This window comes from Strongylocentrotus purpuratus, unplaced genomic scaffold (assembly GCF_000002235.5).
Source record: "Strongylocentrotus purpuratus isolate Spur 01 unplaced genomic scaffold, Spur_5.0 spur5_scaffold_17, whole genome shotgun sequence".
In the NCBI taxonomy this organism is placed as follows: domain Eukaryota; kingdom Metazoa; phylum Echinodermata; class Echinoidea; order Camarodonta; family Strongylocentrotidae; genus Strongylocentrotus; species Strongylocentrotus purpuratus.
Genome location: NW_022145602.1, coordinates 29,908,373 through 29,925,915, shown reverse-complemented (window position 1 = coordinate 29,925,915; position 17,543 = coordinate 29,908,373). Strand labels below are relative to the sequence as shown.

Below are 17,543 nucleotides of genomic sequence, written 5' to 3'. Positions count from 1 at the left end.
GCCCTTTTAAGACAATGTGACGTCACTTCCAGTGCCTTAAAATGACGTCACATTGCCTTAAAAGGGCAGTCCACGTTCTCCGTTGTTTAAATCTAAAAGTCCCTAATACCTCAATCGTGATAACGGCTCGTGTAAATAAGCTCCAGCTTCTTCTTCTTCCTCCGATCTTTTTTCTTCTTCCCCATCTTCGACTCCTGCTTCTGCTGCTTCTGCTGCTTCCTCTGCCCCTTATTCTCTTTCTTCGTCTCATTCTTCTGCTACTACTTTCCCCTGTTCTACCTCTTCTCCTTCTTCTTCTCCTTCTTCGTTTGTCTTTTGTTGCGTCTTCTTGTAATCGGCCTGTGTCAATGCATTATGCGCTTAATTTGTAATTGTTGGCAAGACCCCCCCCCCCTTCTCTCGTCCCCCTTATTTACCTCTTGTCGCGCTCTCTCTTTCTTCTTTCTCTCTCTCCTTCCTCCATCTCTCTCTCTCTCTCTTTCCTCCATCTCTCTCTCTCTCTCCTTCCTCCATCTCTCTCTCTCTCTCTTTCCTCCATCTCTCTCTTTTCTCTCTCTCTCTCTCTCTCTCTCTCTCTCTCGTTTTCTCTCTTTCTCCATTTTTCTATCTTTCCTGCTCTTTCTTCACTATATCTCTCGGTCTCTTATCCTCTCTCTTTTTCTCACTTTCCTTCCCCCCCCCCCCTCTTCCTCTCTCTCTCTCTCTCTCTCTCTCCCTTTTAAACCTCTTTTTCTCTACATATTTTCCTTCTCTCTTCCTCAATTTGAATTCATATTTTGTATAGGTACATATTCACATTTTCCTTCTTGTTCGTATCTTTGCTTTTGTTTTACATTTGGTACAAAATCTAGGATAAAGTACTTATAATTATGTAAATGATACTGTTTTAAATTGTACACTCGTTTTTAAAATGCAATATATATCCATGTGCAATTCAGTACATGTAACTGCGATGCATGATTCAATAAATACCATACCATACCATTATGTAGATTTGTTATTGTTACGTCTTATTTTTTGTTATTTTAATAAATAAACGACTGATATGCAAAAATTGGTAAACACCTTTATTTGACATTCTTTAAATATTGTGTTTCTTGTTATTTATTGATTAAATTCTTCTAAACTCCTGATCTGCAAGACTACGTAAAAACTAGTTTTATTTAATTTTTAATCTGTTTCTATTCTGATTATTTGAATCAAAACGACTTAAATTTCTATTCCTTAAATTATATTATTAAATAAACGACTGATGTGGAAGACTAGGGGGTGGGGCTTTGGACGAATGGTCGCGTTCAAGTCAACGCGACGCTACCCATCCTTTCGGCATAAGCACAGCAAGACCACTTTAGGGGTATCGCGAGAAAGGTTGATTAAAAATCCTTTTTGAAATAAACGTCAATTTTTAAAAGACTAAACATTATAAATTGCTATATATTTCATATTGAATATACACATTTTAAACACAAGTGTCTTTTTTCTTAGCTCGCTCACAACATTTAGAAACCAGGTGATATCAGGCAGTATAAAGTGCCTGAATATCTCCATATTTGTGCAGCGAGGTGCCCGAATATCATCCCATTCGGTCAGCAATAAAGACGCGATAACAAAAACTTTCGGGAAACAAGTCAAGGGCAGTTTTCGATATACAGTGCGTCCCAGAAAAAACGAAACCGAGAACTATCGATGTTTTATCATAACTTAATCCCAATTATAATTAATAAATGACACATATTTGGAAAGCGTAGATCCCCTTCTTTTATTTGATGCAACTCATATGATGCATATTTCACGCATGAGTGATTAAAAGCAATTTGAAGAGAGGAAACCAAAAAGTCATTTGGCGGGCGGTATCTGAATTTTAAAGAAAAAATTACATTTCTAAAAAGATTTTTCTGCCCTTTCATTTGACACCTCAATCAGGAAAAATGAGCCAGGAATAACAAAGTTCTGTTTGTTTTAAGGAATGCTTGCATTTCCATAATTTGATGAAACGGGTTCGTTTTTACTGGCTGCCTGCCGTTGCAACGAATACAGTTGACAAAAGACTTAACTCCGTTTCGTTGACGATCAGCCATGCACAAAGAAGACGAAAGACCCGATTTAGTTTCCTGTTCTTGCTCCCTTCCCCTCTTTCTCTAAAGTTTGACAAAAGTTGATTTCTTCAAGTATTCATCTTATTTTGTCATGATTAATTGATTGATTTGTTAAGAGGGGGTACTTGGTACTTGGTTGGGTAATCCCTTTGGCAGCTCACTCAGAAAGCTATACCGGGATGGTAGGTGAGGCGAGTAACTTCAAGGAGTGTCATGGATTGCAGGAATGGTGTGCGGACAAAGCACTTGTTAATCTACAGTAAAATATGCTAAGTCCAGTGCAAGTAAAAAAAAAAAAAAAAAAAAAAAAAAACAAGCAAGTAAGCTTATATGATGTGGGAACCAACAGGGGGGGGGGGGGGGGGGGGGGGGAACCAATTAACTTCATTTATGACATAAATTTAGTTTTGGATTCATATGACAGACGGGGTCTATACGATTTAATAGATATGTGAGAATCAGTGGCTAGTAAGGGGAAATGGGCCAAAATGCAGTGCACATAAACAGTAAAACAAACATCAAAGGAGAAAATAGCGAGGAAGCTTAGCAAAGAAGTCAGCTTGTTTAGACTAATTTAGTAAGGTTACAATATGACGACTACACATTACAAATGGAGTTCCAGGGTATTTCATCTTCACCATCACCACCAGCGTCCCCATCAGCATCATTACCATCATCAGCATCATCATCACCACCATCATGGTCACCAGCATCACCACCATCATGATCATGATCATGAGCATCATGAGCATCATCCTCATCTTCACCATCACCACCAGCGTCCTCATCACCATCATCACCAGCAGCAGAATAAGCAGCTCACTATTACCATCATCACCACCATCATGATCATTGTCGTGATCATCATCATCATCGTTATCATCAGCATCATGATCATCATCATCATCACCACCATCATGATCATCACCATCATGATCATGATCATCACCACCATCATCATCATCATCACCATCATCGCTAGCAGCAGAATAAGCAGCTCACCATTACCATCATCACCACCATCATGATCACCATTACCACCATCATCATCACCATCATCATCACCACCATCATGATCATTGTCATCACCATCATGATCACCTTCATCATCATCATCATCATCATCACCACCTTCATGATCATCATCATCACTATCATCATCATCTTCATCATCATCATTATCACCATCATCATCACCACTACCATCATCATCATCATCATCATCCTCACCATCATGATCATGATCATCATCATCACCCTCATGATGATCATCATCACCATCATCACCACCATCATGATCATCACCATCATAATTGTAATCCCCCATTTAGATACCATCTCAAATGTCATCCAAATTAGCATGACCATTATTAGATTCCAACCACATACAATAAATCAATTTGACGTCTAATTAAATGTAATGCTTTGAAATAGTTTGTTTTTATTGTTATCTGGGAGGAAATAATTACACTTTTCAGCAAAAGAGTGAGAAGTACTAGATTTTACACAACAAAAAGAATCATCTTTAGAAAATCACATTTATACAAACCACATCATAAAACATAGAACTGTTCCTTCCACTTATAATATTTCTTTTCTCTTTTGTACAAAATTAATATATAACAGTTGTTAGATTTTGCACTTGTTTTATACAAAGGAGGAAGGGGGAAATGGCATCGTCACTCTCCCCTTCATTCATGCATATAAAACAACCCTTTCAGAATATCTCCTACACGGTACATTTCAATTATGTATGTTGTTCACAAAACAGTGAACAATAGCTTAAAGAGGTCACAAGAAATAAAATCAAAGCTTTTTTTCAAAGGTGGATTGCAAGATAAAACTAGAGAGCAAATTCTCTTTAGACTTTACATCAAAATATGTGCATAGACACTCGATACGAATCCTATGTGTAGCAAATGCACATCTAATCTATAGAAAATAACATTAAAAATGAAGGAGTTGATGGAGAAATATGATCATAATAATTTTGAAGACTCGTCAGAAAACAGGATAAACAAAATAAATCACAGGCTGATTAAAAGGATTATTGATTTTGCTTTCAATTTGTGAATCCCGCAAAGAAGCGTTTGTTCAATAATAACTCTGGTAGCCAAAGTTCATGTTATGATAAAGAAACATAGCTTAATCTATTCTTGATAGTGCTACAGATTGTCAAAAATGGTTTAGCTACATGCATTATCCATTCAGAATCCGCATATTATGTAGTAGGTCATCTGAAAAGCACTGCAGCAAAATAAAATGGCGCAATCATTTTACACTTCACATTATACATTTTTTGTGTACAGCCATATTGCATTTGACGCCAGGAATATTAAAAAAGGAAAAGAAGCTTCTTAAAAGATCCTTAAATAGGCAATATGTTGCAATGTTTTTTTTAAATCCTGTTTTTCGATCAACATTAAAATTTGCTTACTTTTCAAATTTTGGAGAAAGTTTGTACCCATATGTATTGTTTTCAGACTTATAACCTTTCATATTATTTTATTTTTCACTTTTTCTCTTCAAATATGCCTTTCCTGAATGGGTTGTTATTTGTTTCGTTTTTATTTCACTGTGAAATATTGCATCACATGTGAGCACGGTTAAATGCTACATAAACATCTTTTACATCATATATAAACTTGCATATTCAATACATAAAACAAAAATGATAAAATATTAATTAAATGCAGTTGGTTTTCAGAGAAGAGGGTGAACAGATGTGAATATTCATGTCAAATTTCTGCAGTATGATTTGGTCAAGGATTTTCTAAGTGTACATTGAAACTAACTGCAATTCTATTTGTCAGCTTTGCTAAATACACACTGTGTCAGAATACCTCTATTTCTAACTTTTACATAGTTAAATGTTTCTCTTATTTAATTCTATAGAATTGAAAAAATGAGAAATAATAATTTTTAATATATCATGTGCTTATTAAAGAGTGATAACTGTTTCTAGAACTAATATTAATCACACATTTATACTGAAAATATGATGAAAATACTTTGGCACTAAATGTTCTAATAAAGCTGAATTTCACATGCCTCTTTAGTCCTTTTAAGAGTCTATCGTCTTTATTTTTGAGTTTATGATGCCAATCTATTTACTTCGATATGAAGCATCTTGAAATAATAGTTTCATGCCAAGAAAAGTTCAGCATTTTGTCAAAATATTGAAACGAATTGGGGAAGTGTTCATCTCTCCTTCAGACTTTTACATGTTAGGACATAGATGCACATATATATATTTAACATATTGTATTAATATTCTGTATCCCCTTTCATTCAGATAGGAAAAAATAAGTTTAAGGACTTAAAGAGCACCTTAATTCTCAATACTAAAAGTGTAAACTGAAAAAAAAAAATTGACTACAATTGCACTAAGATTGGTTCTATGTACACAAACAACGCAAACAAATCTTAAGAAAATGATACAACGCAATGTGTACATACTACAGTATTGATTCTTTGGAACCAGACGGGTGTTAACTCATATAATCTTGCACCTATGGTCCTAAAGACACAAATGAATTTGACTTTTATCCCAACATGATGATTATTCTTATCGACTGATTGAGGTTCTACACCAGCAGGAAAACACTAATGTGAATGATACTTGTAAAGAAATTCACATCAGCATAATAGGCTTGAAGACTGTTCAAGTATAGTACTTTCAGAATATAACAATAGTGTCAAAATAACAACATAGAATGACAATTTTCATGAAAATAAAGACCGAGAATGTTGTATATTAACAAAAAGACAGCTTCTTTCAGCTGAGTACATCTCAAAGACAATGCAAGCTTGAGAACATGTGAAATTATATTTGCACAGAACGTACTTTGTGAGATACGTTGCATCCTTACATACAGAAGCTCATCTACAATAAATTAACATTTTAAAGTGTGTTTGCAAAACATTATATATACAATTACAAGCATGCATATAAATAGATAGTACATTTCAGAACATTTTCTTCCACATTAAAGTGTATGATAAAATATCTATACAAGGACTACATGGCATCAGCTTAGCTTTGCTACTTTGCACAAATCAGAAATCATATGATACAAAATTATACACAAATATTTTTGTGTACATCCTCAATGCATGATGATAAATTAAAAGCATGCACAAAGTAAATGATGCCTTTGTAATGCACTTTTGAATAATCTCATTTTTGTAAACACTGTGTATATATTGCAGACCGACGTGACACCGGTCCATGTATCAACTGTTATGACAGGCAATGCTTTGTTAAGTTATACTTCGTAATGCTTGCTAATTAACAGTGCCGAGCAAATTTCCTTCTTACACAATCAATTATCTTTTTGTCTTTTAGAGTTTAATGATGATAACGTCTTGCACTTATTCTTGTGATATATCAAACGCATACGAAGGAACAATCCTTGAAGCACTGAACATTTTAAGCAATCTGATTGGTCGACAGATCCATCCGGCAGACCTGATTGGTCCATTAAAAAATCACCTCCTGCAATCAGTCGGTCAGTGGGCGGAGACCCTGCTCCGTAAGTATTGCTGATTTCGGTAGTAAAGCACTTCATCAAAAAACGACACTATCCGACGTACAATATTGAAATGAAAAGAATCCTTTAAAATCTTGAACGACTGTCATCACCACAATTTCATATCTCACAGTGCTTCTTGCTGCATCATGTGACATAACATGAGTAAATGTTTCTATCTCATTGTAGCTTTCCAACTTTGTAGCATACAGAGTATGACTAGTTACTAGTGATCACATTGTAGATCTGCAGAGATGGCAAGCTCATTCCAGGTTTGTATCCCACAATGCATCCAGTACTCTAGCTATAACCCCGTCAATGCGTGGTTAGATTAGCTGCTCTAGAAGCCAAGACACAAGCCCGTCTCTTGGTCAAGACACAAACCCATCTCTTGGTCAAGACACAAACACGTCTATTGGTCAAGACACAAGCCCATCTCTTGGTCAAGACACAAACCCATCTCTTGGTCAAGACACAAACCCATCTCTTGGTCAAGACACAAACCCATCTCTTGGTCAAGACACAAGCCCATCTCTTGTTCAAGACACAAGCACATCTCTTGGTCAAGACACAAGCCCATCTCTTGGTCAAGACACAAGCCCATCTCTTGTTCAAGACACAAGCACATCTCTTGGTCAAGACACAAACCCATCTCTCGGTCAAGACCAAGTGGATTGCATGTCTAAATGAGGCATGGTCAATTCATTCTCCAAATGGCTCAAGTTCAACCACAAATCAGTTCATTTCATGGAGAACACTTGGACGATGATAAGTTATCACTTCACTCAACCTCTTTTCTTTGGTTATTTGATATCTACTTTATATGATAAAAGGTAAGCACCCATGTAGACCTAATGCGTTACATCCTATCCAAGGGACTTGTTAAGGTTTGGAGCAGTGTACTTTAAACTGTGATTTCCACTGAGATGTCCTCGCTACTCATACCCATAGAGTCCACACTATCACTGTCACAAGAATGCGAGTTGGAACAGTTGGCCGCCTCTTGGAGTCTCATTAACATGTTGAACTGCAATATAAAAGAAAAAAACAGAAAAAGAATTCATTAACTGACTGCAAATGATAAAGGTACTATAAAATCTAATTTCAACACTTAAACCCTTGAACTTTGTAAAAAAAGTAATGACTGTAGAAATTGTTGCTAGAGCAAATATGTCAGATCACCTGAAATTCAACTTAAAATTTGGTAAAATTACATTACTATAACCTATAAATATCTAAGTTTATGAGGATAACAGCATTCAAATATCTCTGTGTTTATGAGTACACTTGTAGCGTTGCTCCATATTGCATCAACCACCAACATTTCTATTTTCTCATTTTCCTTTTAAATCCCATTAGTCTCATTTCCCTCCAGCTGCACAAACAATTACCATACACAATACACATCACTGAATTCACAAATTCAACACCATATTACTGTTACAGAGAATTAAAACAAATAGGCAAAAAAAAATAAAAAATGTTTTGCATCCCCGCCAGCTTTTTGAGGCGGCCTGCTTAAAATTAAAAAAATAAAAATAAAAAAGGATCAAACATACTGCCTAAATTATCTTTTTTTAGAATTTGTTTTGAATAAAACAAAAGCTGGTTGCTATCTTGAAAAAAATATACGAGTTGCACGTCTTGGAAATGTGCAGAGCGGCCATTTTGAAGTGGGAAAAAATAGGGCCTCCTTCTTCTTTTTTTCATAAAGGCAGGATGAAGACATGTTTATTTTAATATTTGGCCTAAAGATGATGCCCAAGGAGGCCAGAAGTGTTCATTGGTTTTATATCGTATATAACCTGGTACATCAATCTCCTCAAAGGAAATAAAATAGAGGTAAACAATCAAAAACGTTAGGAACCAAATATAATAAATTAAGTAAACATCTATCTGAACATGATTGGGCACTCATTACATACCAAGATACATGTAGAATAACATTACTTAACCATAGAAAGAAAAAAAGAAGATAAAAACATGCAGGGAGAGAAAAAGAGGTACTGAATAGAGAAGGCACTGAATCAGGTTTGAACAAACACCAGACAACTAGAAGACTAGTACATCTACACTCAACTCGTACTGGGGAGTGTTTCACAAAGACTAAGATCGACTTTGAGTTAGACTTAACTATGGCAGGCCGGTCATGCCACTAGTTGCTCTCACCATTGGTCTCTTGGTTATATTTATTTGCTACAATAATAAACTACCAAAAATGTAAATTCTGTAGATTTGTGATCACGATTGGTACGTCCCTTGAGAAACCAATGCCAGTAAACGATGGGAGAAAATAGTGGCATGAACGGCCTGCCATAGTTAAGTCCAACTTGAAGATGATCTTAGTCTTTGTGAAACACTCCCTAGGAGTTAATAAAAGTGCTGAATGGAATACTGATTCACATAATGATTCATAACAAAATGAAACATATTTTTCAACACTGACTACACAACTTCATACAAACTCTTAGATAAACTATATACATCAAACACAGTGCAGCAATGCTTATAAGGGAAGTCCACTCTGATAGTACATTGATCGGTTAGTTTCTCTCATTTGTCTTCTTGTTAATGGAAAAAATGTAATATCTTTGAAGACTTCCCTTCGAACCCACAGCAGTTCAGAGTTTTGTAAAGGTACAAATTAATAATCATCTCCTCTTCAAATTAGTAATTATTTTTTGTATATTCCACTTTTCCATAGCTAATATAAAATGAATCAATATGTAAACAAAATACCATCCAATTTCTGCTCGTGTAAATTTGTAATTCAGAGCATTGTAGATTAATAGATGAGACATTAAACTGCTATGGGTTAACACATCAACTATTTAAAACATCAAATCAGTCCCTGCAAACATAGGGACCTACCCTGTGTGCTAAATGGTAGGGCTCTCACAACTACGTGGGCTTGAATAGCCTGATGCCTCCTGTAGATGCATGAGCATGCTTAACTGTTTGGAGAATAGGGGTGGGCAGGGTAGAGAGAGGTGGAGGGATTAGATGGAAGGAAAACAATGTGGAAAATGAATCTCAATTCCCATACAGTGTTTGTCACTCAAAAACCTGAGGTGATTTTGCCTTGCATTGATGAAAATTATTAAAGCATACAGATTCTTGAAAGCAAAATTCATGACTAAATTCATTGAGAAAATAATGATTTAGTACATGTGTAAATCATTCAGTAGTCCTCGATCTGGATATACATGTGTAAACAAATTTGTGCATGTATACAAAATACACATATATATTTCCTAATTATAATTATCATTATTTTCTTTATGCAGATACAAACTTTTTTTTCTTTGACTTGCCCATGTTATTACTTAATGAATTATGCATGAAAATTTGATTGCCGACCCTGTCAGAAGTTTAAAATTAAATCAATGAAATATATATCAAAGGAAAGCTTATGAGCCATAGTTTACGATAATATCAATATGCTATTTTAGTGTCTGTCAGAGGAGTAACAGCTTTCTGAAAAGTCAAAATCTAAAGCTTTGAAAATTGAAAGTTGTTGGCCTAAAAACCAGCTATCAACTTAATGACATTATCTTAAGTTGAGTACCCATATTCACAATGACTTTGCATTAATTAAGCACAGCTCATCGCCTCAGCTATATAGGCAAGCTGGTGTGGTCCACATGTTATGTTGTCATCATATAACCCCGGCAATTTTGGAAGGGTGCGGAAAAAGAAGTTTTAAATTGCTTTTGTGCAACACTTAAAAGGGACAATATTTGTTATTCTTACGTATTTGTTTTCTATGCTCATTCAGTTTTCCATTGATATAAAGTTATATTTTCATCGAATTTTCAACATCTTTAACATCATCATATCAAATCAAATTGATTTCACAAGAACCAAGAACCAATTCTAAATAGATTCAACAGATAATTTTACTCACCAATGGGTCACCTTCGACCTCTCCTTGACCTTGCTGACCTTGCGTTGACCCCTTGATCCCAGAGTGCATGCTGTAGCCATCAAAGCCCACATCCTCTGGTCGTAACCTGAGAAGGGATGGCCAATCCTGGGAGGAGCTTGCCATCCAAGGATAGCTGTCAATCACCCACTCAGCCGGGTCTTCCCATGATGCTTTGCGGCCATACAGCTGTTAAAAGACATGGAGATAGGATTGGTAAATGAAGAGTGCATGGACCATTTCTTTCATTTCAGAATGTACCATCAAACAATTGCTGTATCAATCATTATCATTGCAAAATGACCTGAACCCCCCCCCCCCCCCCCCCCCCCCAGGCCTCCCAGAAAGTAAAGCAAGATAACCCAAAGTTCTCCAGGAACTTTAGACAATAACAAAACCCTTGGCAGCTTGGTGCAATTTACCACTCTACATTGCTAACTTACTGATGACTCTTCAAAGAACTCGCCTCTACCCCTCCCCTGACAGTCTTTTCTAAAGACAGTTGAACCTATCATTATGCTTTATTAACTTACTGCAGATTATTCAAAGAAGTCAACTGTAGACCTGGATGGGATGCAACCTATTGATATGCTTCATGAACTCACTGGTGAATCTTGAAAGAACTCACCTGTAGGCCTTCCCTGACAGCCTCTAGAAGGTAGGGCACGATGGAGTAGTTCCACAAGTCTGTGAACCAGACCTGAGAACCAGCCAGATCGATGGGACAGGACAAGAACAACCTGGGTCCAATGGTCACATCCGAAGAACTGTGGGTCTCTAGGAACTTGTTGAGATGGAGCCAGACCTTGGGCATCCAGTCAACCATCTTGATCAGGTCATTGTTGCGAGCGTTGTGGCTGATCTCGTACTCCACCAGCTTCCTGCGGAGGTAGCGTCCCAAGAAGCCCTTGACAGGCTCCATATGGTTTGCACATAGCACCCATCTACATTCAATCACAAAGAGTCAGATTGGAGTAAACAAAGGAAAAACTAACATGCCAGAAAAATCAAATCAAACAAACACATGAGGATCAAGAAAAATAAGAAGAAAGACGGACCAAAGACATGTAATAGGATGAATGTATGAAAGTGTGAAGGATATTGATTTGTCTTCTTTCTTATCTTGGTTCCATTGATACTAAAACCTCTGCGAACAGATGGGCAAGTTTGACTTACACCTTTAACATTATTAAATGACCGTATATATATCCTCTAATAATTCTCTTTCCTCTTCCTAGACATCCAATCCTACCAACAAAAGATAAGATACATTATGTCTAAAGTTCATGATACATTTGATCCGTTTAGGAGTCATAGGGCATTCATCTTTCATACTAGCCAACATATGAAAATAAGAATTAGGAATTTTTAGCACGGTATGCTTTCGAGAATAAGAAATCGCGCTTGCAATACGCTGTAAATCTGTACCAAGAAGTGAATACAAATTCGCTGCTCGATCATGCAGCCATTCAACGCACATAATACGTGAACTCTTACCTCGCAGCACATGTTAAAACGAGCTTAATTTGGCTTAAGCGGAAAAAACAAAACAAAACAAAACAAATCAAAATTTTGAAAAAACAGAACATTACAGCTTTTCAGGTCCTAGAAATCCAGAAAAAAATGTAATATTCCGGATTATTCGTAAGGGTTGGCAGGTATGATCTTTGTAGATCCTAACAGATGTTTAGTATGTAATATCAAGCATCTGTCCATGCACTCACCTGAAGTTGTGATGGAGTTGTAGGTTTGTTGATGAACATGTTGCTTGGTTCATGGTGCCGATGATGTAGGGGCACTTCTGGTACTTGATGAAGCCATTGAAGATATCCCCCAGGGCACCAGCATGATGAAGGTTGTCCAGGATCACCACCTGAGGCATCTCACTGCCACTGTGAGTAACAATAATCCATTCACAAATCATTATCCCCTTCCTGGCTTTCGTCAACCATTTTAACATACATGATGTGTCCGACATTCAATTCAATTCAATTCAATTTATTATTTCATAAAAAATCACATACAATATATATACATTGAGAAGTGTACTGGATCATTAGCACCCGATAAAGCTGATGGCTTGAGGGAAGTGGATGGACCCATAACATAAATGACAAATGTGGAAAATACAAAACATTAAAATTCAGTGTTCACATATACTCCAGCAATGTGGCACTCAGTCCAGGGTTTCGAGTTGAGCCCTCATAGCATATCATATTGAGAGAGATAGATGTGACATGCATATGCTTAGGAGGTCATAGGTAAAATCATGGTGATCTGGAATACCCCCTCCCAAATACAATCTCTGTAGGAGGGAGCTATTTGAATTTTCATAAAATAACTGACCAATCAGAAGGCTCAACTAAAACAATTGCACCAAACAATGTATTGTCTTGAAATAACATCACTAAATCTTAATATGCCACACAGAAAGTCTCTCTGCCATATTGTATTTATCATTGGAGGGGTATACCAAAGGATTCAAGATTATTAATATGTTTTCAAGTGCAAGATTAATTCATAACAATGTTAAAAGGGTTGTCACAAAGCTATTCAATAATGAGAAGGGTAACTTTACAAAGCCATTGTGTTGCACAGATTAATCCTTTCAACAATTGTTGACTACTGTTTTGTTCAAAATGGCATGTGTGCCAAATGAGCAACAATGCAGTGAGGTGAAGAACGCAATCAAAGAGATGTCAAACATTTGAGAGTATGTCAGTCAAACTTACCCTGCTTCACACTGTTCTGCTATCGATGATAAATATTGCTTGAGTTCCTTTCCAGATTTATGATCAACGTTATATGTATTAATAGACTCTGATGTCACATCCTTCCCTAACCTAAAAGAGAAAAAATGTAACAAACAAGAATAAGTCAAAGACTAAATATGAGATGTGTAAGAGAGACATTCATCTTAAGTAATAGTATGATCATTAGAGCTATGTATGCACAGCACTTGTAGTTTAGAACTTATGTTACACAACTGTACATGCTAGGAGCATGTGCAAAATAGTCATCCCCATTTTAGCTGAAAGATTTCCCCCCTGAAAAATCAGTGTAGATTAGACCATATAACTCACAGTCTGACCTTAGTTGTCAATTCTAACCCACCCCCCTCCCCCCTCCCTAACCAGACTCCACATTTGGTTCAATTTCACCCCATCTAGCCCATGCAGCAAACCTTGCCAGTAAGGGGTAGCATGACAGGACATTACATTAAACACACAAATTCTGTTGTGATGGGGTGTCAGATGCCCCCTACATACCTGTGGACGATGTACTCTGCTAGTTTCTGTGCTAGGTACGTCTTGCCTGTCCCGCTGGGGCCACACATGATGATGCGTCTATGTTCCATGAGGAGAGAAACGTAGCGTTGCATGATGGGCTTCGGGATGAGAGTCTCGAATACCAGGGAGTCACAGCTGTTCTGCAGATGATCTAAACATTGAAAATAAAATGTTAAAACTTACAGTCATTGTTTAATTCTGCCTCTAAGTATTACAAAAGTAAACAAAATAACGTAATCTATGAGGGAAAATAATAACAAAGAACAAAATTCATCTACCAATATGTTGCCAATTTACTTTCAAGATCGCAACGGCTACCTGCATCAAAAAAAATTATCAGTTAAGCAACATTTGCTAAAAGAATATGAATGGGGAGCAAGTTTGGGCAAAGTGTTACATGTGGCATATTTCAAGGACTAATAATCGGTTTGGTGTCTGTCTCGTTGCTGTGACAGGGGTATAAACAAGTTAAATAATTTACCTTTGACAAATATCCTGATGGAAATGTTTTCTCCGACAAGATATCCACAGGGTAGAAGCTCTGGTGATTCTGATTCCTTGGTCCTCATGATCTCACCTACTACATAGCACATGATGCTCTCTGAACTTAGACCAAGGTTTGTCACGGGGTCGATCCTTAGCACATATTCCTGATGAGTGAGAGAGAGAGGGAGAGAGAGAGAGAGAAAAGGTACAATCAATACAAGTACTTTAAGAGAGTTGTATGCAGTGATATGAGTATGAAAAGAGTATGTATATCTCCACAGCACCCTTATTTGTGCACAAGTGTAAGTGCTGAAACCTGCTCAAATAAAACCTGCAACAAACACAAAATCATGAGAAAAGTAAACTTGTCATTCAGCTTCATGTTAAATCCTAGGTGTGCCATCAAACCAGAAGAGGAGGAAGACTTACCTTGAATATTCTCCTCACCACACTGTCTAACGTATCCCAGTTTGTCTTGCTGCTGATTCCTATAGTACCAATCAGAACCTCATGAACAGGCATTGACACCGTCTGTAAAAGAGAAAGATTATGCAATAACAGCTCACCTATACTTTTACTTTTTACTCAATTGACTTCTTAGTTACATTCAATCACTGGCAGAATCGGGTTGAAACATCCATCCCATGCCAACCGCCCCCCCCCCTCGGTATACCTTAAAGACACAACTCCAAGATTGTACCCCCTTTCTAAGTTATGACTTTTTTTACTGGAAGTCACCCCCCCCCCCCCCCAAAAAAAAAAAAAAATATGACGACAAATTTATTTCCCCCTTCTTTTCCCAAATCCTGTATTCGCCCCTGCCTCCAATAAAACTTTAACCAACTTATGAAACTACCCTCAGAATAAACTTTTTGAGCAAGCCAAGTCGTTATCAAATTTTCACCTGACTGAAGTTGGAAGGTTTGAACTTACTGTAGGTTGAGTCAAGGGGTCCTGAAGGCCACCCAGCGCTACTGTGACGACTATCCTCTTACTATTACTGGTCATACCAGAGTTATCGTCTAGTAAGATATCCAAACTACCATGGTCTGAATGGGTACTTAATCTGTGTCGATCTGAAAATCAGGAAGAAAAAAAAGGTTGAAACATATCAAAGAGAGGAAAGTTAGGAAGCTTCGTAAAACGCAGTGGCATAAAAATACACTTCTGGAACACAAAGGCCTATAACTGTTAAATGTGACAGCTCAATATACCACTTTTGATATCATTTAATCCAAGGTCATAGAATCATTATCATTTACAGTGAGTGAACTTCACCTTTATGACTAGCAGATTTTACATGTAATGTACACATCCTCCACCCACTTCAAATAACCCACCCCTAACACTTAGAAGGAAAATCCATCAATATAAATTCTGAATTTAAATGGTGACAGAACACTTTCTGTGTCTTAGTGGCACACTGAATTTCACTGCTGCATGAAATGTTGGTACATAAAACAACTGATAATTCCCTAAGTATATGCGTTTAACATGTTACAATGCAATGCATATAGAAACCATTATGTGTATGTCTTTTAACCCATAGCCTACTGGAACCCGGTCATCCTTGTATTAAGCCTATAGGGATTAAGCCTATAGGGATTAAGCCTATAGGGATTAGACAATTCAGTGGTCAACAGATTAAGAGTTTAGGGACCTACCAAGTGAATCTCTACTGAGTCTCTTTGAGGAGCCAAGAGAGTTTAGAGAAGCCTGAGAAGAGCTGGCTTCCAATGATCTTCTTGATGTCACCTGTCTCTGCAACCTCTCGTTCTCTTGCTTTAATACACTCATCTCATTCTGTGAAGGTAGTAAGGTACACATGTATAAAAGTTAAATCGTTTACAGTACAAGAATAAGTAATGTCTATGTTTAAACTGAAACTTGTCATATATGTAAGTAGATTTATTAAATCAAGTAATATCATCAGCTGAATTAACACCCTTTCAGCATCATTATTGTAATCATCATTATCATCATCATAACCACCATCATTGCCATGATCATCACCAAGATCTTGTTATATCAGTGCAACCACCCCACTACCATTAGTGCAACCACCCCACTACTATACCATCAGTGCAATTATCCTCATTATACTCCTTTTTACCATCATCTTCATCATCACTATCATCGCTTTCAAGGCCTCTAGTTCAACATCTTAATCATCATCAATCACCATTGACCATTATCACCACCACCAACATCATCGTACCTTCATTTTATTCATAGCTTCTTTAAGCTGGTCTAACTGGTGTTGTGAACTCAAGGCCTCTAATTTGACATCAGTTAATTTACTCTCCTTGTCTCTGAGCTGCTTCTTTAGATCGGTGATCATTTCCTTACTCTCGGGAGAGTCATATATCCTACAAAGAGACACATACAACAAAGGATACAAGTAAAATGTACATGCGATAAATGTGATAAATGCTAGACCTTGCTATATCAACATGGATAAAAATGGTATGAAATCTAGTTAAAGGATGATATTTCTCACATAAGTAAAACATTCATGTTTACTCTCTTGTGACAAGTCAACCATTACTAATATTCAAGGGACGATCTTGTACAAAACACGCTGTGGTAAATTGCTCCTTCGTAGAATCTTTTTTAAATACCGGTAGTCCTTTCAACTTCAACATTCAACTAACCCTGACCGTAACATCAAACCCAACTGCAATCATAAACTTAACATCAAATCCAACTGCAACCCTGACCCTAACATCAAACCCAACTGCAACCCTAAACCTAACATCAAACCCAACTGCAACCCTGACCCTAACATCAAACCCAACTGCAACCCTGACCCTAACATCAAACCCAACTGCAACCCTGACCCTAACATCAAACCCAACTGCAACCCTGACCCTAACATCAAACCCAACTGCAACCCTGACCCTAACATCAAACCCAACTGCAACCCTGACCCTAACATCAAACCCAACTGCAACCCTAAACCTAACATCAAACCCAACTGCAACCCTGACCCTAACATCAAACCCAACTGCAACCCTGACCCTAACATCAAACCCAACTGCAACCCTAAACCTAACATCAAACCCAACTGCAATCCTAAACCTAACATCAAACCCAACTGCAACCCTAAACCTAACATCAAACCCAACTGCAATCCTAAACCTAACATCAAACCCAACTACAATCCTAAACCTAACATCAAACCCAACTGCAACCCTAAACCTACAGTGTATAT

The 17,543-nt window shown here is 37.1% G+C and overlaps 1 protein-coding gene across 4 annotated transcripts in view; it reads right to left on the bottom strand.

Annotated features, from left to right (window-relative positions):
* Window positions 1–5,794: 5,794 nt before the first annotated feature.
* Window positions 5,795–17,543, bottom strand: part of LOC587482 (neuron navigator 2) — a 37,813-nt gene continuing 26,064 nt past the window's right edge. For 3 of the 4 annotated variants that reach the window (XM_030988081.1, XM_030988082.1, XM_030988085.1), the window contains 11 exons: window positions 16,548–16,698; window positions 15,994–16,132; window positions 15,263–15,405; window positions 14,759–14,860; window positions 14,325–14,493; window positions 13,823–13,994; window positions 13,286–13,396; window positions 12,278–12,445; window positions 11,182–11,497; window positions 10,536–10,742; window positions 5,795–7,655 (listed from right to left, as the gene is read on the bottom strand). In XM_030988081.1, coding sequence (XP_030843941.1) covers window positions 7,533–7,655; window positions 10,536–10,742; window positions 11,182–11,497; window positions 12,278–12,445; window positions 13,286–13,396; window positions 13,823–13,994; window positions 14,325–14,493; window positions 14,759–14,860; window positions 15,263–15,405; window positions 15,994–16,132; window positions 16,548–16,698 — 1,801 coding nt within the window. In that variant the 3' untranslated portion in view covers window positions 5,795–7,532. Of the gene's footprint in view, window positions 7,656–9,499; window positions 9,583–10,535; window positions 10,743–11,181; window positions 11,498–12,277; window positions 12,446–13,285; window positions 13,397–13,822; window positions 13,995–14,324; window positions 14,494–14,758; window positions 14,861–15,262; window positions 15,406–15,993; window positions 16,133–16,547; window positions 16,699–17,543 lie in introns of all 4 variants that reach the window. The other variant, XM_030988083.1, reaches the window with a different exon arrangement.